This window comes from Choloepus didactylus, assembly GCF_015220235.1.
Source record: "Choloepus didactylus isolate mChoDid1 chromosome 25 unlocalized genomic scaffold, mChoDid1.pri SUPER_25_unloc1, whole genome shotgun sequence".
Lineage (NCBI taxonomy): Eukaryota > Metazoa > Chordata > Mammalia > Pilosa > Megalonychidae > Choloepus > Choloepus didactylus.
In genome coordinates, this window is record NW_023637606.1 from 394,048 (window position 1) to 417,444 (window position 23,397).

Below are 23,397 nucleotides of genomic sequence, written 5' to 3' on the forward strand. Positions count from 1 at the left end.
AAAGGACCAAGCAGGCTGAACTCATCTGTGGACTTTATTGACTCAAAACGTTGAACCCCCCGCCCGGCCCTGGGCCCCGGCCCCCATGCTGCCGCGCCCCGGCCCTCACTCCTTGAACCTGCGGACCGCCTGCGCCCGCCGGTAGCCGCCCTCGGCCTCCGCCTCCGCCTCGCCCGCCTGGCGCCGCAGCGTCGCCTCCCGGCTACCCGGCGCCAGCGGGGGCAGCCCCTCGCCCGTGGCCAGGTTGACGGTGGCCACGGCCCCGAAACGGGGTTCCTCCTGGTCGCCGTCGCTGACGGACGAGCCCGGGGACACGCCGGGCGGCCGGGCGCCGACGCGGAAGCCGCGGGCCAGCTCGGCCGGCTCGTAGGCGCCCTCGGGCTCGGCCGCCCGCGCCTTCCACTCCCAGGGCCCGTTGCCCGAGGACAGGTGCACCACGGGGTGGTGCGGCGCGTGCGCGTCGATGGTGACGATGCTGGCCGAGTCGCGGTCGGACGGCGAGCGGTACTGCGACGAGTCGGAGCTGGCGCTGGAGGACGAGGCCGTCTCGGCGCCGCGCGCCCCCGGCCCCGGGCCGCCGGGCGCCTTGGACATGGCGATGACCTGCAGCAGCCGCGGCGCGTTGGCCGCGCCCGCGCCGCCCTTCTCGGCGATCGCCAGCCACTTGGCGCGCACGGCCGCGCTGCTCTGGGGGGACAGGCCGGCGCCCCCCGCCGCGACCTCCTCGGGGATGTGCACCAGCGGCTGCGGCCCGGGCCGCGGCGGGAGCAGCACCCGCGGCCCAAAGCCCGGCCGCGCGTGCACCGTGGGGTAGAGCGAGGGCGGGGCGGGGCCGTCCTCCGCCGGGCCCACCCCTGCCCTCTCCTCCTCCTCCTCCTCTTCCTCCTCCTCCTCCTCCTCCTCCTCCGCCATGGGCTCGGCCGGCGGCCGCAGGTGCCCGGGGCTGGCCTCGTCGGGCAGCCCCAGGCCGCGGCCCTCCAGCGCCTTCTGCTTCCACTCGCTGATGAGCTGCTTGGAGCGCGACGCGTCCAGCGGCACGTGGATGGTCATGTGGCGGCGCGCGGGGTCGTCGAGCGAGGGCGCGCTGGCGCGGGGCAGCGTGTGGCTGAAGGTCACCAGGCCCTCCTTGCCCAGGGGGCTGCGCGGCGCCAGCAGGTCCGCGTCCACGCTGGCGCGCTTCAGGCTGCCCAGCGAGCTCTTGTCGCGCGCCACGGGCCGCGGCGCCTCCCCCAGCCGCCCGGGCGGGCCCAGCTCGTCGGCGCTGCCCGCCTTGCCCTGCTGGTACACGGCGTCGTGGCCCCGCTGCGTCAGCGCCCGCAGCGCGTCCTGGGGTTGCGCGGGGGCCACCGGCTTCTCCGCGGGCGGCGCCTGGAAGTTGCCTACCGCGTGGCAGGCCTGCGGGAGGGCGGAGGGCGGAGGGCGTGAGGCGGCCGGGGGGGGGGGGCGCCGCCTGGGGTGCGGGCGGCGCGCCCCGTGGGGTCTGGGGGAGGAGGCAAGCCCACCCCGGAGAATCTGAGGGGGGAGGTAGCCCACCACGGGGGTGTCTGAGCGGGGAGGCATGGGACACTCTGGGGGTGTCTGAGTGGAGCCAGGGTGGGTTATGGGGTGTCTGGCTGGGTCGCGGGGCCTGCCTTGTTGGGGGGGGGGGTGTCTGGGGCATATCCTGCCTTGCGGAGGGGGTGTGAGGGGGAGGTGGGCGTGTTCCCCGTGGGGTCAAGTCCCCGCCTGGAGTCGACCACCCTCCACCCACGGGGGAAGTCGGGGAGGTCCTGGGACTGGAGAGCTCCCGGGAAGAGCCGGCCCGCGGGCTCACCAGGTAGGCGGCGATGCCCGCACCGATGAGGAAGCCCGCGTAGACGTCCACGGGGTGGCTGCGGTACTGCGTGATCTGCGTGAGGCCGCACACGCCCGCCGCGATGGCGAAGGCAAACACCAGGATGGGCTTGAGCAGCTTCGTGGCGTCCGAGACCACCGAGTTGAAGTACATCTGCGGGCGCGGGGGGTCAGGGCGGGGGGCGGGGTCTCCGCGCGCGTGTGGGGTGCTTGGTGCGTGGGGGCTCAGGGGTGCCGAGGGGTCCGGGGGTGGGGGTGGGGGCTCGGCACAGGTGGGGGGGTGGTCAAGGCGGTAGAGGATTCGGCATGTGGGGGGTTGGAGGCCGGGGCCGGGGGTCCAGCGCGCCCCGGGACTCACCGACACGTAGACGGCGGCGAAGGCCGAGAGCGTGGCGTGCTGGGACGGGAAGGTCTTCCTGGAAGGGGCGCGGGTGTGAGTCCCGCCGCGGGGCCCTGGGCCTGCCCCCCGCTGTGCCCGGGGACCGCTGCCGGGAGCGCTCACCGCGCGGACAGGATGGCGTGCGCGTCGGGGCCGGAGCAGATGTCCTGCGTGATGTAGGGGTTGGCCTCGCACGACGTGCCCAGCAGCGTGTAGTTGGGTTTGCAGACGGTCAGGAAGAAGGGCGCGTGGTAGCCGGTGGCCAGCTGGATGACGTCGGTCACCAGGGCGGTGGCGCACAGGCCGAACACGTGCACGCCTGGGGGCGGGGGGGGCAGGTGTGGGCGGGGCCATCGCAACCGGGGGGCGGGGCCAGTGTGCAGGGGCTCGATCAGGACAGGTGGGCGGAGCCAAGGCTGCTGGGCGGGGTCAGAACGTGCGTGGGCGGGGCCAGGACGTCCAGGGGCACGACCAAGGCAGGTGGGTTGGGTCAGGGTAGGTGGGCTCCATCAGGACAGGTGGGCGGGGCCGGACCCGACGCCCCGCGCGGCCCCCTCACCCCCGGCCGCGCGGACTCACCCACGAAGCGCACCGTGCGCCGCAGGAAGCTGTTGAAGTTGCAGCCGCCCGCGTTGATGCTGACCTCGGGCCCGCCGGGATCCCCGCCGCGGCCCCACAGCCGGGACTGCAGGCAGTACAGGACGCCCTCGCCGACCATAATCTGCCGACAGGGGCGCGTCAGCCGGGCCGGGGTGCCGGGGAGGAGAGGGGTCCCCCCATCCGGCCTGCGTCCACTCACCGAGGCGGCCGGGGCGGCGAAGGCCAGGCTGAGAAGCATGAGCAGGGGGACGAGCTCCTCGTGGGTCTCCACGTAGGGCATGGAGAGCGTGCGGTCGTAGCACTGGAAGCCCACCTTGGCCGGCTTGAAGAGGTCGGTCAGCTCCAGGAAGTAGAGGGACACGATGGAGGAGGCCACGATGGGCAGCTGCGGGGCAGGGGCACCCTCACGTGGTCGGGGGGCCATCCGACCGAACCCCGTGAATGCAGGGCCACCCGCCAGTCCCCCGTCCATGCCGCAGTTCACGCTCCTCAGCTTGTTTATGGGATCTGGATTCTCCCATCCATAGACCCAGCCTTCTAGCCTCTCACCCACCCATCCTCCATCACCCGTCCATCATCCATCCATCCTTCCTTTCAGCCAGCACCCTTCCATCCATCCTCCCAATGATCCATCATCCATCCTTCTTTCCTTTCATCCATCCATCCATCCATCATCCATCCTTCCATCCGTCCTTCCAGCCAGCACCCTTCCATCCATCCTTCCATTGATCCAACATCCATCCTTTCCTTTCATCCATCCATCCATCCAACCATCCATCCTTCCAGCCAGCCATCCATGCTTCCATCCATCCATCAATCCATCCACCCTTCCATCCATCCTTCCATTGATCCACCATCCATCCTTCTTTCCTTTCATCCATCCATCCATCCTTCCAGCCATCCTTCCAGCCAGCCAGCAACCCTTCCATCCATCCTTTGATCAATTCATCCATCCATCCATCCATCCATCCACCTACCCTTCCAACATCCATCCATCCTTCCAGCCAGCCAGCACCCTTCCATCCATCCTCCCAATGATCCATCATCCATCCTTCTTCCTTTCATCCATCCATCCATCCATCATCCATCCTTCCATCCGTCCTTCCAGCCAGCACCCTTCCATCCATCCTTCCATTGATCCAACATCCATCCTTTCCTTTCATCCATCCATCCATCCAACCATCCATCCTTCCAGCCAGCCATCCATGCTTCCATCCATCCATCAATCCATCCACCCTTCCATCCATCCTTCTTTCCTTTCATCCATCCATCCATCCTTCCAGCCATCCTTCCAGCCAGCCAGCAACCCTTCCATCCATCCTTTGATCAATTCATCCATCCATCCATCCATCCATCCACCTACCCTTCCAACATCCATCCATCCTTCCAGCCAGCCAGCACCCTTCCATCCATCCTCCCAATGATCCATCATCCATCCTTCTTTCCTTTCATCCATCCATCCATCCATCATCCATCCTTCCATCCGTCCTTCCAGCCAGCACCCTTCCATCCATCCTTCCATTGATCCAACATCCATCCTTTCCTTTCATCCATCCATCCATCCAACCATCCATCCTTCCAGCCAGCCATCCATGCTTCCATCCATCAATCCATCCACCCTTCCATCCATCCTTCCATTGATCCACCATCCATCCTTCTTTCCTTTCATCCATCCATCCATCCTTCCAGCCATCCTTCCAGCCATCCTTCCAGCCAGCCAGCAACCCTTCCATCCATCCTTTGATCAATTCATCCATCCATCCATCCATCCATCCACCTACCCTTCCAACATCCATCCATCCTTCCAGCCAGCCAGCACCCTTCCATCCATCCTCCCAATGATCCATCATCCATCCTTCTTTCCTTTCATCCATCCATCCATCCATCATCCATCCTTCCATCCATCCTTCCAGCCAGCACCCTTCCATCCATCCTTCCATTGATCCAACATCCATCCTTTCCTTTCATCCATCCATCCATCCAACCATCCATCCTTCCAGCCAGCCATCCATGCTTCCATCCATCCATCAATCCATCCACCCTTCCATCCATCCTTCCATTGATCCACCATCCATCCTTCTTTCCTTTCATCCATCCATCCATCCTTCCAGCCATCCTTCCAGCCAGCCAGCAACCCTTCCATCCATCCTTTGATCAATTCATCCATCCATCCATCCATCCACCTACCCTTCCAACATCCATCCATCCTTCCAGCCAGCCAGCACCCTTCCATCCATCCTTTCATTGATCCACCATCCATCCTTCTTTCCTTTCATCCATCCATCCAACCATCCGTCCTTCCAGCCAGCCAGCCATCCTTCCATCCATCCATCAATCCATCCATCCTTCCATTGATCCACCATCCATCCTTCTTTCCTTTCATCCATCCTTCCAGCCAGCCAGCACCCTTCCATCCATCCATCCATCAATCCATCCACTGTCTCAGAATAATATCTCTACTGAGGAATCTAATAATGAGGATACTGACCCTTTCTCTCTATGCTGCTCTCATATTTTCTGTTGTAATATTTAAAAAAAATTATTCCTTCTGATATAGAAGCATAGTTAATAGGAACTTTTACCTAAAAACACTCCAGTACAATTTCCAAATGATAAAAAGTGGAAAGGCCTCACTATAATAACTGGGACAGAAGGTTCATACCCTTCAAGTCCCATATTACAAAATTATACTGAAGGAGAAACTAAACAGTTAAAAGAACTGAGTATTTTCAAGAAAGCAGAAAGGCCCTCTCATCCTCCTTAGATATAGATAATGTGTAATCACCTAGGCCTCCCTCTGTGAAAACAGGATGGGCTGCAGCTGTTATTTTAATCATAGAGGAGAAGTCATAAATAATGTAGCAAGGTTGAATACAGTCTTTTTTTAATGCAATTTTATTGAGATATATTCACCTAACATACAATCCTCCAATGAATACAGTCTTAATCAAATGTATGTTTATCAATATGAGGTAATGGCTAAACTAATCAATAGAATAAAATGAAAAAAAAACTATATTAATCAGTTAGAAACAAGTAATAGTAATCTCTTTTCTAATTTTTGGTCTTTCTACAAGTAAAAGTATGTTATATTGCTCTTATGAAAATCATAGCCTAACTAGTAAAAATATTATCAGTAGAGTTTTACAGGCATTCAAGGCTAAGTCTCTGATAACTTGGATACCTTCCTTTGATCTTGAACCATTCGTGTTCATGAAGCATGGTTTAATGTAAAAATAGAATATGATTTAATTGAATGTAACTCAAAAATGCTATAAATTCTCTGTAACTGAAACAAGGGGGAGCTCTCTGATCTCATGTCCAGCTGCATCTGGAGGAGCCAGGGCTCCCAGGCTTGGTAATGTATCAATTTATATTTACATTGTAAACTTGTTCCTTTTACCTTAAGTGTTCCTTTTAGTAAAAATGTGTTAAAGGCAAATTCTTGTCTTGAGTCCTCTTTACTTTTAAACTATTGTCTGCTCCTATACTCTTAATTGAGTGGGAAGTTACTTAATGAAGCCCAAACCCATTGAATCACGACCTGATGAGGCTCAGGCCTTTTCTGATGGAGAGCACAGGTTTGAGGTGTAAAGAGATGAATCCGAGACACCACCTTTCCATCCATCCTTCCATTGATCCATCCATCCATCCTTCCAGCTACCCATCCACCATTCCATCCATCCATCCATCCTTTCTTCTATCCATCCATATGTCCATCCTTTCATTGCTTGATCCATCCATCCATCCATCCTTCCATCCATCCATCCATCCATCCTTCCATCCATCCATCCATCCATCCATCCATCCTTCCTTCCATCCATCCATCCATCCTTCCAGCTACCCATCCACCATTCCATCCACCCTTCCATCCATCCATCCATCCTTTCTTCTATCCATCCATATGTCCATCCTTCCATTGCTTGATCCAACCATCCATCCATCCTTCCATCCATCCATCCTTCCATCCATCCATCCATCCATCCATCCATCCATCCTTCCATCCATCCATCCATCCTTCCAGCTACCCATCCTCCATCTCTCCCACCTCCCTCCCTCCACGCACCCACTCATCTCATTCGTTCATTCTTTCGCCCGCTGCAGCCCACCTTGCCGCCTTGTGCCTCCAAGAAGCAGCAAACACATTCCTGCTTCTGGGTTTTACCCTCCCACATCCCCTGCCTGGGACCCCCTTTCCCCTGGCCGCCCATCTCTCTGTTCCTTGTGCTGCTTCATTTTCTCTGGGGCCCAAACCACGACATGTGATGTAGCGCACAGCGGGGCTGTTCGGTGAACGAGCGAGCGAAGGAACTGGTTGAGCCGCGCGTCTGTACACCCACCACTCTGCACACCCTCATCCGAGCCCACCACGCTGCTCCTAAAAGCCCACATGACCCCGTGAGATGGAGGCTCATCACCCCCAGTACAGACAGAGAAACCGAGGCTCGGGGCGGTGGGACGCCTGGGAAGGGTGGGAGTGGGGAGAGCATGACTTCATTTGTTCATCCATTCATTTGCCTCACCACAAAAGCTTCAGGGCACGGAATCTGTCATTGGAGGGAAACCCTCCTGGGAGTAAGCGCCCACCCTTCTGGTCCAGGGGTCTCAAGCTCGGACACCCAGAGGGCATGTGCGGGTTGCCGGGGCCAAGCTGCAAGCTTACTCACGGAGCCCCCAGCCCCACGAATGAGAGACCAAGCCCAGATGAAGCCCACCTTGGAGGCCCCTGTCTTAGTCCCCAGCCCCGGAGGGTGACAGGGTGGGCCAGGCACCCCCAGCCCCCTGGGTCAGGGCTCAGGTGGAGGCAGGGGTCAGGCTGGGGGCACCCGGGGAGGGGGAAAGCACCAGAACCGACCATCCTGGGGCGGGGGCAGGTTCTCAGGAGCCGGGCTCATGGCCGAGGCACATTTATTGAGCGCCTGCTGCATATGGGCCCTGGGATCCAAGGCAGTTGAGTGCAGTGGTTTGCAGCCACCTGGTTCTGCGTGACCTCGGGCAGGCCCCTTGCCCGTGCCTTGGTTTCCTTGACCATAAGATGGGAGTTGGTGACTCGCTCCACCCCACGTCTTGGCTGCGAGGACTCAATAAGATTATGTCCTGAAAGTGCTCGACTGGGGCCTGGCACACAGGAAGCCGTTCAGCTCCACTTTATTTTCTATCTGCACGATCTGGCAGGATTGGGTGGGCCTCGAAAACCTCAAATCCTTCTGTGAGACGGTTGTTCCCTTTTTAAATTCTCCGTGGACTTTTTCAAGTCTCAGGGAGGGGCTGCTGAGCCCGTGACGCCGGTGACCATCGCGGTTAAAGCTTCTGAGCTCAGGGGAGCAGACCTGGGGCTCATGGGGACAGAAATGGGGCGCAGGGCCGGACCCCCCCGCCAGACCACGGGGAGGGGTCTTCAGAGCACGGGAAGCCACAGGTCGAAGCCGAGAGGGCGGGATCCGACCTCAGGTGTGTGGTAAAGTGCATCTAACATCCCAGGTGCTGTTTTAACCGTTTCTAAGTGCACAGTTTGGTGGCGTCTATGACACTCACAAGGTTGTGCTGCTATCGCCACTATCTTTTTCCAAACTCGTCCGTCGCCCCACACAGACCTCTGCACCATGAAGCTGTTGTTCCGCCCCTCCTTCTGCCCCTGGGAGCCTCGAATCTTTCTGTTTCTGTGACTTTGCTTCTGTGAATTCATCCTTCTGGGTCTGGTTTCTCTCACTCAGCGTGATGTCTTTGCGATTCATCCACGTGGTCGTGTGTATTAGGTGTTCGCTCCTTTTCAGGGCTGAGTAATACTCCGTGGTGTGGACAGATCACGTTTTTAATTTTCTGTTTGTCAGGTGGCTCCCACCTTTTGGCTCTCGTGAACACATCGCTGTGGACGTTTGTATACAGGGATCTGTTCGAGTCCCCGCGTTCAGTTCTTTGGGTTACAGATATACCCAGCAATGGGTTTGCCAAGCCATTTGGTAATTCTCCACCTACTTTTTTCAGGAACGCAGGATCTGATCTGGGGCGCCATGTGTGGCGGGGCGGGTTACCGGAGGGCAGGGGTCCCCCGGAGGCAGAACCAGCAGCACTTGGGGCATAACGGACGGCGGGGGAGGGATGGGGCTCACCCCAGGCTCCTGCTGGGCCCAGGGAGGCACCCCCATCTGATCCCCCCACCGAGGGGTAAGTGCTCCCCGAATCCCTCTCCCCACTTCTCAAGGGTCCCAGACACCCTCATCAGAAAATCATACACACACGAGGATGGATGGAGCAGGCCCAGAGGAAACACTGACAAAACTGCAAGAGTCCCTACCAATGTGCCTAATAAAAAAAATTATAATGTGATACTCACAATAGAGGAAATGCAAATTAAAACTGAGGTACAGGCTTTCATCCAAAAGTCTGCTATGTCCTGGGCAGACACCGTTGTGGGGAAACAGAGTCACGAGCCTGGGTGGGTAAAACACTTTGGCCTCCAGGAGGGAATCTGGGGATCTTTACCGAAGCAACCACACCCTGTGCCCCGGGACCCCTCCTTGGAGGTTTACCCCACAGATGGGCTCGCCCAGAGGGACACGGGCAAGGGGTGAAAGAGTCAGGAGACACCCAAGACCCAGACTTCAGCGCGGTGCGGGGACGATGGAGCACTACACAGCAGGGAAAAAGACAGACACGCTTTCCTGTGAGGAGCCAAGAGCGCAACTTACGTTTAAAAAAGGTTAAACACGTGTCTGGGCGTAAAACGATTTCCAGAAGGATTTAAAAAGAGACCAGTGGGAGTGGGGTGTGGGGGAGTGGGCAGGGGCTGCCTTGGCGTGGAGGGTGGAACCTGAGAAGAGAAGCTTATTCCAACAGGCAGGCATGTGGCCATATTACCGTGGGATGGGGGCCCCCTGGACACGGGGCTCAGACACTGTCCCGTGGTGAGAAGACCCCTTGGCTACAGGAAGACTACAGAGGGCACAGAATCTCCAAGGCCGGGCACAGGAACCAGCCAGAAAATCCATGGGGATCACCATCCTGGGCACCTATGCAGCTGTTTGTTATTCTTTATTTGGTTTCACGTTTTTTGTAAATATTAATTCCTACAGGCTCCACCTCTACACAAGGGGAAGCTGAGGCTCAGAGAGGTTAAGGGATATGCCCCAGAGTCGCAATTAGCAGAGGAAGGGATTTGAACTTGGACCCTGCCACCTCAAAGCCCCTGGCTGGAGGAGACTGCTGTCCCCCCCTCATCACCCAGCACCAGCCCGGACCCCAGCCTGGTTCCTGGCCCTCAGTGGCTCCCAGCTCCAGCCCCTATGGGTGGGTTCCCCACCTGGACGCCCACCGAGGAGCCCACGACCCAGCATTTGCCCGGGCTCTTATGCCGCGGCCCGCAACCCTCTTCTGGGCCATTGGAACTCCTACTCGTCCTGCAGAGCCCAACTCCTCTGACCCACCCCCTTCCCACCGGAGCTCTGTCCTGACCCGAGGCGGCCGGGGGCAGCTGGGCCGCGCCCTGTTCCCAGCGTGGGGGACCCCAGGCCCGGCGGAACTGGGGCGCCCCCTCCCCCGCTCACCTCCACGAAGTAGAAGCAAGGCAGGAGCGTCATGCTGTCCTTCGGGGTTTTATTCTTCTCCTTGGGCGAGATCATCGTGCCGGGGGCGCCCCGGGCCGCGGCTGGAGAGGGACAAAGCCGCGCTGCGGCGGGGAGGGGCCTGGGGGTCGCAGCCCGAGCCCCGGGGACCCGGTGACCGGCGCCGGGGTGCGGCGGGGGGAGGGGGCGGGGAGGATGCGCAGGAACCGCCCAGGGAAACTGAGGCCGGGCTGGGGCCTCCCCCGCGGCCTCCACCGCGCACCGCGGTCCTTGCAAACAATGCGGCTCCCGGGCGCCCCCCAAGCTGGGTGGGGGGCCGGGCGGGGTCTCGGCAGGGAGGGCGGATCTCGGGCGCGAGCCCGTCCCCCGCCGGAGGGGGGAGGGTCCTGCGGGCGGGAGGAGGGCCGGGGGTCGGGCCGGCGCCCCGCAGCCCCCCGGGCCCCTCACCTGCGCGGCCGGAGCGGGGAGGGCAGCGGCGGCGGGGCGGGGGCTGGGCGGGGGCTGCGGCGCCGCGAGCACAAAGCGCGGCCCCTCCCCCGCGGGGCGGGCGGAGGGAGGGGCGGGGCCATGGGCGGGCCGGCGGGCGGGGCGCCGCGAACGCAAAGAGCAGGCCCTCCTCGGGGGCGGGGCTAGGGGCGGGGCGACGCGAGGGCAAAGAGCTGGTCCCCTCGGGGGCGGGGAGAGGGGCGGGGCGAGGCGCCGGGGCGGGGCGACGTGAGTGGCTGGAGAGCGGGAGGGGGCGGGGCTGCGGCGCCGCGAGCACAAAGCGCGGCGCTTCCCCCAAGAGACGGGCAGGCGGGAGGGGCGGGGCCAGAGGCGGGGTTAGGGCGGGGCAACACGAGGGGCGGGGCGGGGCGCCGCAAGCACAAACAGCGGTCCCACCCCCGGGGGGCGGGTCGGGGGCGGGGCGCCGCGAGGGGGCGGGGCGCGGCGCAGGGCGGGGTCTCTTTGTCTGGGCTCCGGGCCGGGTCCCGGGCGTGTCGCCCGCGCTCCCCGCGACCTCCGGCCTCTGTCGCCTCCCTCCGGGCTCCCAGCCCCGGGCCCCACCTCCCACGCCCCCCGCGGGTCTCCGGGGTCGGTCTGGGGAACCCCCTCGCGTCCCCATCTCGGGCTCCCGCGTCTCTAACCGCCTCCCCGGGTCCCCTCCGTCGCCGCCCCCAGGCCCCTGGCTGTTTGCAGGCCGCGCCGACCCATTTCACAGATGGGGCCACTGAGGCCCACAGGCTGCAGCTGGTCACCCGAGGTGCCAGACCCGGCAGGGTTGTGTCCCCTGCTGCACTCAGCACAGTGAGCACCTCCTGTATACCCGGACAGAACGGCCGCTGGGGACACAGCGGGGACCCCACACACCCCACAACAGGCTCTCCACTGTGTCTAATTGGAGGTGGCGTAGGGGGCGTTGGCTGAGCACCCACTGTTTGCAGCCCTGGCTGCTCACTGTTTTGTTGTACCAATGCATGTTCTCAGGGAGCCCAGGGGAGGTTTTCCGTGGGGTTAAGAGAGCTCCAGAGGGCCCCAGGCCCAAGTGGGAGAGGCAGGAACCAGGCACAGAAGATGGAAAAGCTTCTTTATTGGTCACGACTGGGGGTGGCAGGGGGGCTGGATGCAGGCCTGGGCGTGTAGGGGTGGACGCTGGCTCCCTGGGAGGTCACAGGGCCCCCCAAAGGCTCGATGGGGGTCCCCCACTGGCTCAGTGGGTGGCCCCCGGACCCTTGCCCACCTGACGAGGTGTTTAGGACAGAATTGATCCAGTCTCGGAAGAGTGCCACGCGGGTGTAGAAGTCAGGGCCTCTTCCGCACGGACCCCCAGGAGGAGGAGGCCACACCTATCACCCTGGGGGGCAGGTCAGGGGACCCCGGATCCAGCTCATCCACTGCCCCCTGCACTCCAGAACCGCTGTGCATGCGGCTGCTCCGAAAACCCAGGCACTTTGCAGAGCCCATGCTGTCCCCTCTGCTGCTTTCCCTCCACCCTTCGCCTGCTTTGCTCCTAACGGAATTCTAGGCCCAGATTCCCCAGGAACTTCCCCCGATGCCCCCAGCTGCCCCCTGGGCACCCACCAGGCCCTGTACCCCCATCGCAGCTGTGTAACGTGTCCAGCCTGGCTCGCCCCACCCAGGGGACTGGAGCACTGAAAGGGCAGGCTCTGCCCTGTCTCGATTCCCAGGGTGTCCCGGCCCCCCGTAAAATGCTAAATGTGTGGACCAGGATGTTGGCATTGTGGGGTCTGGGAGCCCCGACCCTGCCCGTACCTGGCAGACACCGCCCCGGCGGCCGATCATGCTGGTGCACACTGTTAGGCCGGCACCGATCCTCGGGGGTCACGGTGACGTTGACAACCCGGGGGAAACGGGAGAGGCGCCCCCTGGGCCACAGGGACCCCCAGCCCGCCACTCAGCAGTTGGTGCCGGCTGGCACCGTGGTGTTCTGGGGGGGCAGCGGCACCTGCTCCAGGCTGCTGTTGAGGTTGGCCTTGTGGTCCAGCTGGGGAGGGAAACTGAGTCAGGGGAGGGAAACCGAGTTAGGGGAGGGCAGCACCGGGACCCGAGCCCCAGGGAGCCCCTGTTAGTGGAAAAGGACAGAAACGGGGGGCTTTTGACTGTGGGGCCGGGGACGTGAGACGGGGCGGGCTTGCAGGGAGGAGGGCGCTGGGCACCCCGGGCACCCCCCACCCCTCACCGACTGCGGAAGCAGCTGGCAGCCGTCATCACGAAGCGGGGGTGCACCAGGGCCCCCCCACAGAAGTGCTGGCCCTGCTCCTGCAGAGAGGCCAAGAACGGGAGCTCCTGCGGCCGCGCCTTCCTGCCACCCACGATGGCCGCACAGGGCGCCGGGCCTGCAGGGGGGACGCAGCTCTGAACCCCGAGGTGCCCCCACCCCGGGCCCCCCAGTGCCCCTCACCCCCGCCCTGAGCTCAGTCCCAGCCCAGAGGGGTCCCCAGTGCTCACTGGCCTGCGAGGACACCAGCAGGCCGGCCAGCAGGGCCAGGAGCCGGGGCACGGGCATGGCGGGGTCTGTGGGGCCGCGGTCGGCGGCTCCCCTTATACCCGGGCCCCCCAGCCCCCCACCCAGGCCCGCCCCACCCGGCAGGAAATGGGAAGTTGCCCAAGGCCCCCCCCAACCGCCCCCAGGGCAATCCGGACCCCTCACCTGCCCCGCGCCGGGCCTCGGTTTCCCCACCTTGACAGGTGGCGGGTCTGGGGGCTATTTGTTGGGGGGCTCTGAGCTGCCCCACCCCCGGTTTCCACATCTGTGAAGTGGGGTGAGATGCTGACGTGGGACGTCATGAACGGCTCAGGGACAGCACCGGGACCGGGGTGCCTGGGCCGGGCGGGGAGACGGGGAGTGAGCGCTGACGGGCTCGGGGCCTCCTAGGGCGACGGAATGTTCTGGAAGTAGAGCGAGGTGGTGGCTGCACAACCCCACAAAGATACTGAAAACCAGCGAATGGTCCTCTTGGAAGCAGCTAATTTCATGTGTCTGAATTTCACCTCAAGAAAAACAAATCTATTTTCGTCTCCTGGGGCAAGAGCGACTCGAGGGGGCCGCCGAGCCGGACGGGGTGCCCCCCCCTCACCCTTGACACAGGGTCTGCAGAGGTTCCCGGCACCCGGTACCCAGCCATGGGGAGAGGAGGGCAATATCGGGGCTCATGGGAGCGGGGTGAGGGTGCACGTCAGGGCCCTCTGCACCCCAGACTGCCTCAGCTGTGAACCCCCAGGCCTGACCCCCGCTTTGCCCTCCCGGATCCACCGTCCACCCTGCCCGAGACCGGCCCCGGGGGCACAGCAGACCTGGTAGCTCCAGGCCTGGGTTGTATGACCCCAGGGCCCCCCCTCTGGGCCTCAGTTTCCCCATCCGTACAGCGAGGTGAGCAGTGTCCCCTGCTGCAGCTGTGTTGAGCTTTGAGAGGGTGAACGTCCACAGAGGTTTTCAGCAGCAACGCTCTGCCCTGCTCTAAACCCTCCCATGGCTCCCTAGTGCCCCGGTCGCAAGTCGGGCTTGTGCCTCCAAGGATCCGATAGGAAAGACACCCCCATCCCTGATCTTGAGACACCCCCAGACCCTCTGGCAGCTGTGGAGGATCCTCTGGGATATCCCCCCATCCTGCCCCCAGGAAACACCCAGGAGAGCTTGTCCCCTTTACCCTTGGCCTCCAGCCCCCCGAGAGCTGTCTGTTGTCGCCTTTCAACAGCGGGGTTCCCAATGGCCGCTGGGCCCACCCCTGCCTGCCCGGGAAACCAAGGCCCAGCTCTGCCTGCCCCCCGTGTGGCCTCGGTGAGGGGCCCTCGTCTGAGCCTGGATGTCCACTATGGGAAATGGGGGCCAAAGCCTGTCCCCAGGCAAAGTGGCGAGAGGCCCCTGAGTCACCCACTTCTGATCACAGAGAGTTTGAGGTGCAAAGGGGCAAGTGAGGGGTCCAGCCTGCCCCGGGGGCGGTTGGGGGGGCCTTGGGCAACTTCCCGTTTCCTGCTGGGTGGGGCGGGCCTGGGTGGGGGGCTGGGGGGCCCGGGTATAAGGGGAGCCGCCGACCGCGGCCCCACAGACCCCGCCATGCCTGCACCCCAGCTCCTGACCCTGCTGGCCGGCCTGCTGGTGTCCTCGCAGGCCGGTGAGCACCGGGGACCCCTCTGGGCTGGGACCGAGCCCAGGGCGGGGGTGAGGGGCACTGGGGGGCCCGGGGTGGGGGCACCTCGGGGCTCAGAGCTGCGTCCCCCCTGCAGGCCCAGTTCCCCGTGCGGCCATCGTGGGCGGCAGGAAGGCACGGCCGCAGGAGCTCCCGTTCTTGGCCTCTCTGCAGGAGCAGGGCCAGCACTTCTGTGGGGGGGCCCTGGTGCACCCCCGCTTCGTGATGACGGCTGCCAGCTGCTTCCGCAGTCGGTGAGGGGCGGGGGGTGCCCGGGGTGCCCAGCGCCCTCCTCCCTGCAAGCCCGCCCCGTCTCACGGCCCTGGCCTGGGTGGGCAGGAAGGTGGGGCCCCCCGAGCTGCCCCCGGCCCCCCTCACCCGAACCCTGTTCCCAGGAACCCAGGGGTCGCCACGGTGGTGCTGGGGGCCTACGACCTGAGGCGCCAGGAGCTGTCCCGGCAGCAGTTCTCCATCAGGAGCATCAGCGAGAACGGCTACGACCCCCAGGAGTCCCTCAATGATCTGCTGCTGCTGCAGGTGGGGGCGCCCGGCCCAGCCCGGACCCCAAACCCCGCGGGGCGTTGCCGGGCCCGGGGCGGAGGGCAAAGCCAGGCCGAGCCAGGGGGCGGCAGGAGCCGAGGGCCGGGGGTCGGAAGCAGCTCAGGGCTCGGGGAGACGGACTCGTGGTTCCAGGGTCGCTGACGTGGGGTCCCACCGGGCGGCCGAGGCCCGAGCGGCTCATCTGGCGTCGGGTCGGCTGGCGCTGCCCGCGGTTTCCTCACGAATCGCGGCAGACTCGTCCCTCGTGTTTCCTCACAGAAGCTTCGCCCGAGCAGCCAAACTGGGGGGACCCACTCACGTCCCCGGCCCCACAGTCAAAAGCCCCCCGTTTCTGTCCTTTTCCACTAACAGGGGCTCCCTGGGGCTCGGGTCTCGGTGCTGCCCTCCCCTGACTCGGTTTCCCTCCCCTGACTCGGTTTCCTTCCCGACTTGGTTTCCCTCTCCTGACTCGGTTTCCCTCCCCTGACTCGGTTTCCCTCTCCTGACTCGTTTTGCCTCCCCTGACTCAGTTTCCCTCCCCTGACTTGGTTTCCCTCCCCAGCTGGACCGCGAGGCCAACCTCAACAGCAGCCTGGAGCAGGTGCCGCTGCCCCCCCAGAATGCCACGGTGCTGGCCGGCACCAACTGCCGAGTGGCGGGCTGGGGGTCCCTGCGGCCCAGGGGGCGCCTCTCCCGTTTCCCCCGGGTTGTCAACGTCACCGTGACCCCCGAGGATCTGTGCCGGCCTAACAGCGTGTGCACCAGCGTGATCGGCCGCCGGGGCGGCTTCTGCCGGGTACGGGCAGGATTGGGGCTCCCAGACCCCACGATGCCAACATCCTGGTCCATACATTTAGCATTTTACGGGGGGCCGGGACACCCTGGGAATCGAGACAGGGCAGAGCCTGCCCTTTCAGTGCTCCAGTCCCCTGGGTGGGGCGAGCCAGGCTGGACACGTTACGCGGCTGTGATGGGGGTACAGGGCCTGGTGGGTGCCCAGGGGGCGGCTGGGGGCATCGGGGGAAGTTCCTTGGGAATCTGGGCCTAGAATTCCATTAGGAGCAAAGCAGGCGAACAGGTGGAGGGAAAGCAGCAGAGGGGACAGCGTGGGCTCTGCAAAGGGCCTGGGTTTTCGGAGCAGCTGTGTGCACAGCGGTTCTGGAGTGCGGGGGGCAGTGGATGATCTGGGCCTGGGGTCCCCTGACCTGCTGCCCCACCCCCACCCCCCAGGGCGACACGGGGACCCCTCTCGTCTGCGATGGCCTGGCTCACGGGGTGGCCTCCTTCACCCAGGGACCATGCGGAAGAGGTCCTGACTTCTACACCCGCGTGGCACTCTTCCGAGACTGGATCGATTCTGTCCTAAACACCTCGTCAGGTGGGGAAGGGTCCGAGGAGCCACCCACTGAGCCAGTGGGGGACCCCCCATCGAGCCTTTGGGAGGCCCTGTGACTCCCAGGGAGCCAGCCTCCACCCCTACACCCCCAGGCCTGCATCCAGCCCCCCTGCCGCCCGCAGTCGGCTAATAAAGAAGCTTTTCCATCTGTGCCTGGTTCCTGCCTCTCCCGCGTGGGCAGGGGCTGGGGGCGGGGGCCGGGCCCCCTGGGCTCTGGGGAGGGGTTTACAGGCAAGTGCCTGGCGTTAGTGATGCCACGCTGCGTGGGCGTTGTGACAACACGACGGGCTTCCAGGCGCTGAATTCACTTGTCCCCTGCGAATCGGGTTGTCAGTTGTGGGCTCCAGGCTACAACTAAAACCTCATCACCACCCCAAAAAGAAACTCAGTCCCATCAAGCAGTTGCTCCCCTTCTCCCACCCCCAGCCCTGGTCACCTGGAATCCACTTTCCGTCTCTACGAATTTGCTCATTCTAGACATTTCCTATCAGTGGAATCAATGATAGGTGTCCTTTTGTGTCTGGCTTCTTTCATTGAGCATGAGGTTTTGGGGTTCACTGAGGTTTAGTGGGTGTCAGAGCTTCACTCCTTTTCACAGCCCCCGACTCCTCTCCGCCTCTCCTTCCCATCGCAATCGTGTCGTGCAGCAACATTTGGGCAAAGTCAAAAGACAAATGAAACTGGGGGAAATATTTGCCACTTGAATCACAGAGGCTTAGGGTCCTTCATATACAAAGAGCTCCTAAAAATCAACAAGAAAAATAAAACCTGGCAGCCCAGTAATAAAAAATAAGGACAGCACTAGGTTTACTTTTCAAAAAGTTAAATCCCCCAGAGTGTTCCTATGACAGATAAGTCCCCAAACCCACAGGCAGCTGCTTCTCCAAGAACATCAACCAGATGCAGCCCCTTCCCCGTAATGTCGACACCCCTTTCAACATGAACAGGTTAGGGGAGTCACTGCCTGGACACTCCTGAAGATTGGGAAAGTGATTAAACTAGAGGAAGGGGCAGCAACAGACAAGATGGAATTTAACAGAGGATTGTGAATACTGTAATTTTTTTCTTCTTAGTTGCTAGAGTACTAGAACAGCTAGAAGGAAAGAGCTGAAATGGTGGAACTGTGACTCATGGCATCCATTGAAATTTGCTCTATAGCGACTTGTTCAGTCATACTTTGGACGTGATCACATTTCTGTATATATTTTATATTTCACCAAAAAAATAATAAAAAATAAAACGAGTAGAGGACGGGATGTGGTCAGGCAGTTGGCGGCCCAGACCCAGGACAGGTGCGGTGGAGACGAGGAGATTCTGCTGTCTGACCCCAGACCCCAAGCAGCCCCTCCTGGGCCCGAGCCGCTCCCCGTTCCTGGCTCCGACGGGGGGGGTGAGCCCCAAGGCAGGTTGGGGTGCAGGCGCATCAGGGCTCTGCTTGCTGGGAGCAGGCAGACTCGGCCTCGGGGCTGCCCCCCGGCCCCCGGCCCCTGCTGCTCTGTCCCTGCCCCGAGCCCAAGGGTCCGCAGATAGAGGACACCCCACAGGCCCCAAACCCATCCGGGACCCGACTCCCATGGTCTCCCTGCCAGGAGGAGCAACTGTTCATTGTAAAGTTTAAATGGCCTAAAACTCCCATGAGAGGGGCACGGATGGGGTGTGGATGGGTGGGATGGCCAGAAGGGGGTGCAGGGTACGGGGGCAGGGTACGGGATACAGGGTACAGGGTGTGGGGTACGGGAGGTTGGGTACGCAGTGAGGGGTGCAGGATGTGGGGTGCACAGCAGGGGTACAGGATGTGGGGTGCACAGGGGGTGCAGGGTGCCTGGTGGGGGGTTGCGGGGTGCCCAGTGGGGTTGGGGTCCGTGGTGCACATCTGGAGTCTCCACAATTAGTCAAAACAAGAATCGTTAAGTGACACCAAAGATGCCGCCTGGCGAGGGCTGAGCCTTCCCGTGACTCAGGAAAAGACGGTTTTCCCTTGTAAGGAGAGGGGAGGAAAGAGAGACAGACAGAGAGACAGATGACAGGCCTCAGCCACATGGCCCCCTGGGGCTCTGGCTGATGGGGGTGCTCCGCCCAGGGTCCTGCTTGCTCCCCCCGGCCCGTGTCCCAAGCCCCCCACAGCCGTTGCCTTGTTGTGTCACCCACGGTTGGAGCAGGAAGGGACCGAGGCCTCAGCATCCGGCCCCCACTTCCCCTCCGCTGCAGCCCGACCCCCACGGAGGCCCCCGGGGGACCCCAGGCTGCCCCCTCTGTGCCCCAGATCCTCCCCAGGTCCGGGCCGGCCCCTGGCTCTTCTCGGCCTCCAGCCTGTCCCCTCTGACCCCGCCCGGCACCGAGTGTCTCCTCCAGGCAGCCCCCCGGCCTGCTCTCAGTTGCCACCGAGGTGGGGTGCAGGGCTGGGGGGCAGGGGGGACCTGGAGACTGCTCCCCCTCCAGGGGCTGCCTCCAAGGCGCCCCACACTGAGAGCCCTCGCAGTCAGGGCAGGGCATAGCCCTGAGCTAAAATATAAAAAGTGGGGCTCCTGCAACTTGGAGCTTCTCATTGGAGGCGTTTCGCATCGTGTGCAGGTTTCCTTGTCGGAAACAGCTTTGCTGAGACAGTAATTCACACACAACCCACCCCCTAAAGTGTACAGCTCAGCGGTCTTCACGATGCTGTGCAGCTGTCGGCACACAGTTCCAGAACATTCTCATCGCCCCCAAAGAAACCCGCAGCCCCAGCTACCGTGAACCACCTCCCGTCTCCACGGCTTTGACTTCTCGGCCCGTTTCATGTCCGAGCAATTGGACAACACGCCGCCTTCGCGTCTGCTCTCTGCCTCTGAGCACTATGTTTTTGGGGTTCAACCACGTTGTGGCTCGAATAGGAGCCTCGTTCCTTTTCACGGCTGACTAATATTCCGCCGTGTGGATGAACACGACTTGTTTCTCCTTCCTTCATAGATGGACACACTCGGGGCATCACACTCTTTATTTGGATTAAGAATTCCAACCCCCTATGTGGTGGGACCATCCTCAAACTCGCCATTTAAAGATGGGGAAACCGAGGCTCCAAGAGGGGGTGTTTCCCCCCAGAATCACGAAGCACAACAGTATTTGAACTCGGGCGGCAGGCGCCGGAGCCTGGGGTTGGAGCTCGTCAGGAGGGGGCTCCAGAGGGCCCCACGTGGGGGACCCCCACACCTGGCCGGTCCCTACCGAGGGGTCCAGGTCCCCAAAGACGAGGAAAGTCTTAGGGATGGTCCCGGGCTGGGGGCGGCCGAGGAGACGCCACGACTGAAGGCAACGAGGAATCCGGACCCCGAAAAAGGCCATCGGGGGGAAACTGGGGGGCTACACGCCTGTGGGGTTGGGGGGCCCAGTTCTGGGCCAACGTCCCCCCGGGTTTGCCCTCTGCCTTGCAGCTGAGGAAGACGACACATTCGGGGAAGCTCAGGACATGATCCGGGAATTCTTTGGATATTGTCAGTGTGAAATTATTCCAAAAAGAAGAGAAAAACTCTATTTTTTTGGTTTCCAAGTTCGGTGAGCTCTTCTGTTTCTGTAGTTTAAACTGTTTATATTAAAGAGTCACTGATTAAAATAAGTCAGGAAGGACGAGCCTGGGGTCCCCGCAGCCCCCCACCCCGGCTCGGCTGAAGATGGGTCGGTCGTTCTCTCGGTGGGGGTGCCTCGGACACTGGGGGTGCTGAGCAGACTCTCTGGGCTCCCCGGCTTGAGGCCAGCAGCCCCCTCCCCAGTCATGACAACCAGAGGTGTCCCCAGACATCGCCACCCACATGGTACATCCCAGCACCCTCATAGCACAGATGGGGAAACTGAGGCAGGAGTCAATTTGCTGCTCAGAAGAGTGTGAGTCCTGGGCCGTTGGACAGAGTTTCTCTTCTGTTTCTTGTCCTGATGAGAATTTCAACACCTTGGTTTGTTCACCCAAAAGTGGGTCTCTGGAGCGGCGGTTTCTTCTGCCCCTTAAAAGCCTCACAATGTCCGGCTCAGACGCTGCCTCCAGGAAGCCCTCAGAAATCCCAATGACCATGACCCCCAGCCTCCCACCAGGCCTCGGCCCCTTCCTGCTGGCGACATGTGAGCAGGTGGCTGGGGGAGGCTCGGAGAGGTCCAGGGGCCCTGGCGTGGCCCTGGGGCCCGAGGGGGAGGCACAGCCCCTCCCTTCACCCCTCCTTCACTCTGCATTTATTGAGCACCTTCTGTGTACCAGGCTCTCCACCCCTGAGGAGCTCGGTTGGGCAGAGAGCCCTTAAAGCAGTGCCCTCTCGTCTCACTAACAAATAAAGAGCCCCTCAAGCACCCTGAACCCGCCTTCACACCTTTCCCAGGCTGTGCCCCCACCCAGTGCACCCCCAGACCCTGCCTGGACACCCCCTCCCCTCTAGGTCTTCGTGCCGACCTTGGCTTCTCAGCAAGGCCCCTCCTGCTCTGAGAGGGAGATGCGCCCCTGCCCCAACTCCCGCCTTTGGGGTTCCCCTTAACCGTCTGCTGTATCAGCTCCCCAGTCCCTCCCACCCCCAAAAGTTTGGCATCTCGAGGGAGACGATCTCGTCTGACTTATTAACTTCTGTATCCCCGGCGGCTTAGGGCAGGACTGGGCATACAGCAGGTGCTCAATAAATGCTCAAGTGGATGAATGAAATAGTGGCAAATGCAACAAGCTGGGGGCGTGGTGCTCTGGGTGTAAAACAGCCTTGATGAGGGGGTGGTTGGGAGGTCAATCAGGGAGGCTCCCTGGAGGCGGTGACCTCGGAAGGCAGCCGAGGGTGACGATGCTGTTCCCAGCAGAGGGAACAGCACCTGCAAAGGCCCAGAGACGGGAAGGATCTGCGTGTTCAAGGCACCCAGTGGCGTCAGTGTGGAGGGAAGGGGGAGGGAGGGGACATGGGGAGGGGGTGGCTCTGGGGCCTGGGGCAGGGCTCACCGCCCACCCGTTCTCCGCCCGGCTGCACGGCCCGGCTGTCTCAGCGCCCAGGATGCCTGGCTCCTCCAATCGGCCCAGTTCCCGGTGCCCCCCTCACCCCCCGCCACAGAGCTGGCATTGGCTTCACGTGCACCCACCCCTGGCCGGGCACCACAGTCAGACGGCGGGAGGGACTTCCCCAAGGGGCAGCGGGGACTCCAGGGACCCTCCCTGAGAGGCGGGTGGGGGTTCAAGTTCCCTCTCCTCCCTGTGCAGCCACAGGCTGAGCCTTGGTCTCCCCTCTGAGAAGGTGGGCACAGCCTTCCGGAAGGTTCAGTGGGGCGATGCGTGGAACAGCCTCAGGCCCCAGGGAACAGAGGAGGTGCTCGTGCGGCACCAGGAGGCCTTCGCGGGTCTGGGGCTTCCCCACCTGGGCATCCCTCTCAGACCCCGCGGGGGTGGGGGTGACTGGCCTGGCCTCGTTCCCGGGTCCCCACCGGAACCCAGTGGGCTGGGTATACAGCAGGAGGCCAATGTATGCAGCTGTCCTCCGGAGCGGCCCTGGCCCCCTCTCTTGCCTCCACAGCCTCGGCCCTGGGCAGCATCACCTGCTCCGAGGCGGCGTCAGTAAGTGTCGGCACCTGGGGAGGCCGTGGGGGTCGGCTGCAGAGGGGGGCTCGGAGCAGGGGCCTGCGGGGCCCAGGACACGGGGAGGCCCCCCACAGACGCCCACGGGTGTCAGTTCTAACCAGCCCGGCCCACGTGACCTGGGCAAGTCGCTTCCTGGCCCTGGGCCTCAGTTTCCTCATCCGGGTCATGGAGACACCCAGACACCTCCGCTGTGTCGTGCCCAGCTGTGTCCCTTGGCCCGAGGGCTCCTTGAGGACATGGCCGCCACGGCCCGGGGAGACCAGGGCTGAGAACGGGCAGCGCTGGGGAGTGCGGGCTCCTGACCCGGTGGAAGGGCCCTCAGGCAGGCTTCCTGGAGGAGGCGGCAGTGCCTGCGTTGAATGCTGGAGCACACGCAGGGGTGTCAGGGGAAGGGCTGCCGGGCAGACGGTGAGAGCAAAGGAGCTCAGGGGTGCGGGGAACAAGTGTGCGGGGACGGAGCAAGCAGAGGAGCCGACATGCGCTCGGGACCCACGGCGGCCGGGACGCGTGCTCCCCTCTGCCGCCACCTGGTGGCAGCGTACCAAGCACCCAGGGAGCCAGGCCGTGCACAGCCCCAACTGACCACTGCGGGGAGCACAGTGCAGCACCCGGGCAAACGCGGGCAGAGGGCTGGATCCTGGGAAACGCACGGGGACGAGTTTTGGGGGATACAAGGAATCCCATGAGGCTCCCAGGGGCTTCTGAAAAAGGCTCCGAGGGACCCAGGCCCCCTGCTCTGCCCAGCTCCAGGGGGACGAGGTTTGGTGGAGGAAACATCCAGCGTTGACCCACTGAGGGAAGAGACCAGAAAAGCAGTCCTGGGTGTTTTCTTTGGGCTCCCAGTGTGAACGGAGATGCCGAGGAAGGTTCTGGAAGGAAGCACAGGCCTGGGGGGT

At 62.5% G+C, this 23,397-nt stretch overlaps 3 protein-coding genes across 3 annotated transcripts; 1 reads left to right on the forward strand and 2 right to left on the reverse strand.

Annotated features, from left to right (window-relative positions):
- Positions 1-36: 36 nt before the first annotated feature.
- Positions 37-10,875, reverse strand: PLPPR3 (phospholipid phosphatase related 3). The gene is made up of 8 exons (XM_037823937.1): positions 10,822-10,875; positions 10,357-10,457; positions 3,012-3,197; positions 2,792-2,933; positions 2,336-2,531; positions 2,192-2,249; positions 1,814-1,987; positions 37-1,395 (listed from the first exon to the last, which is right to left on the reverse strand). Exons 2-8 carry the CDS (start codon positions 10,429-10,431, stop codon positions 106-108), a joined length of 2,121 nt encoding a protein of 706 aa, XP_037679865.1. The 5' UTR covers positions 10,432-10,457; positions 10,822-10,875; the 3' UTR covers positions 37-105.
- A 1,591-nt stretch (positions 10,876-12,466) lies between these two features.
- On the reverse strand, positions 12,467-13,381 carry LOC119525191 (azurocidin-like). Its single transcript, XM_037823793.1, has 3 exons — positions 13,324-13,381; positions 13,055-13,211; positions 12,467-12,872 (listed from the first exon to the last, which is right to left on the reverse strand). Exons 1-3 carry the CDS (start codon positions 13,379-13,381, stop codon positions 12,770-12,772), a joined length of 318 nt encoding a protein of 105 aa, XP_037679721.1. The 3' UTR covers positions 12,467-12,769.
- On the forward strand, positions 13,380-17,090 carry AZU1 (azurocidin 1). The gene is made up of 8 exons (XM_037823794.1): positions 13,380-13,387; positions 14,097-14,172; positions 14,536-14,653; positions 14,922-14,987; positions 15,100-15,256; positions 15,398-15,539; positions 16,105-16,338; positions 16,773-17,090. The coding sequence occupies exons 1-8, from the start codon at positions 13,380-13,382 to the stop codon at positions 16,992-16,994; spliced, it is 1,023 nt and encodes a 340-aa protein (XP_037679722.1). The 3' UTR covers positions 16,995-17,090.
- Positions 17,091-23,397: the final 6,307 nt, after the last annotated feature.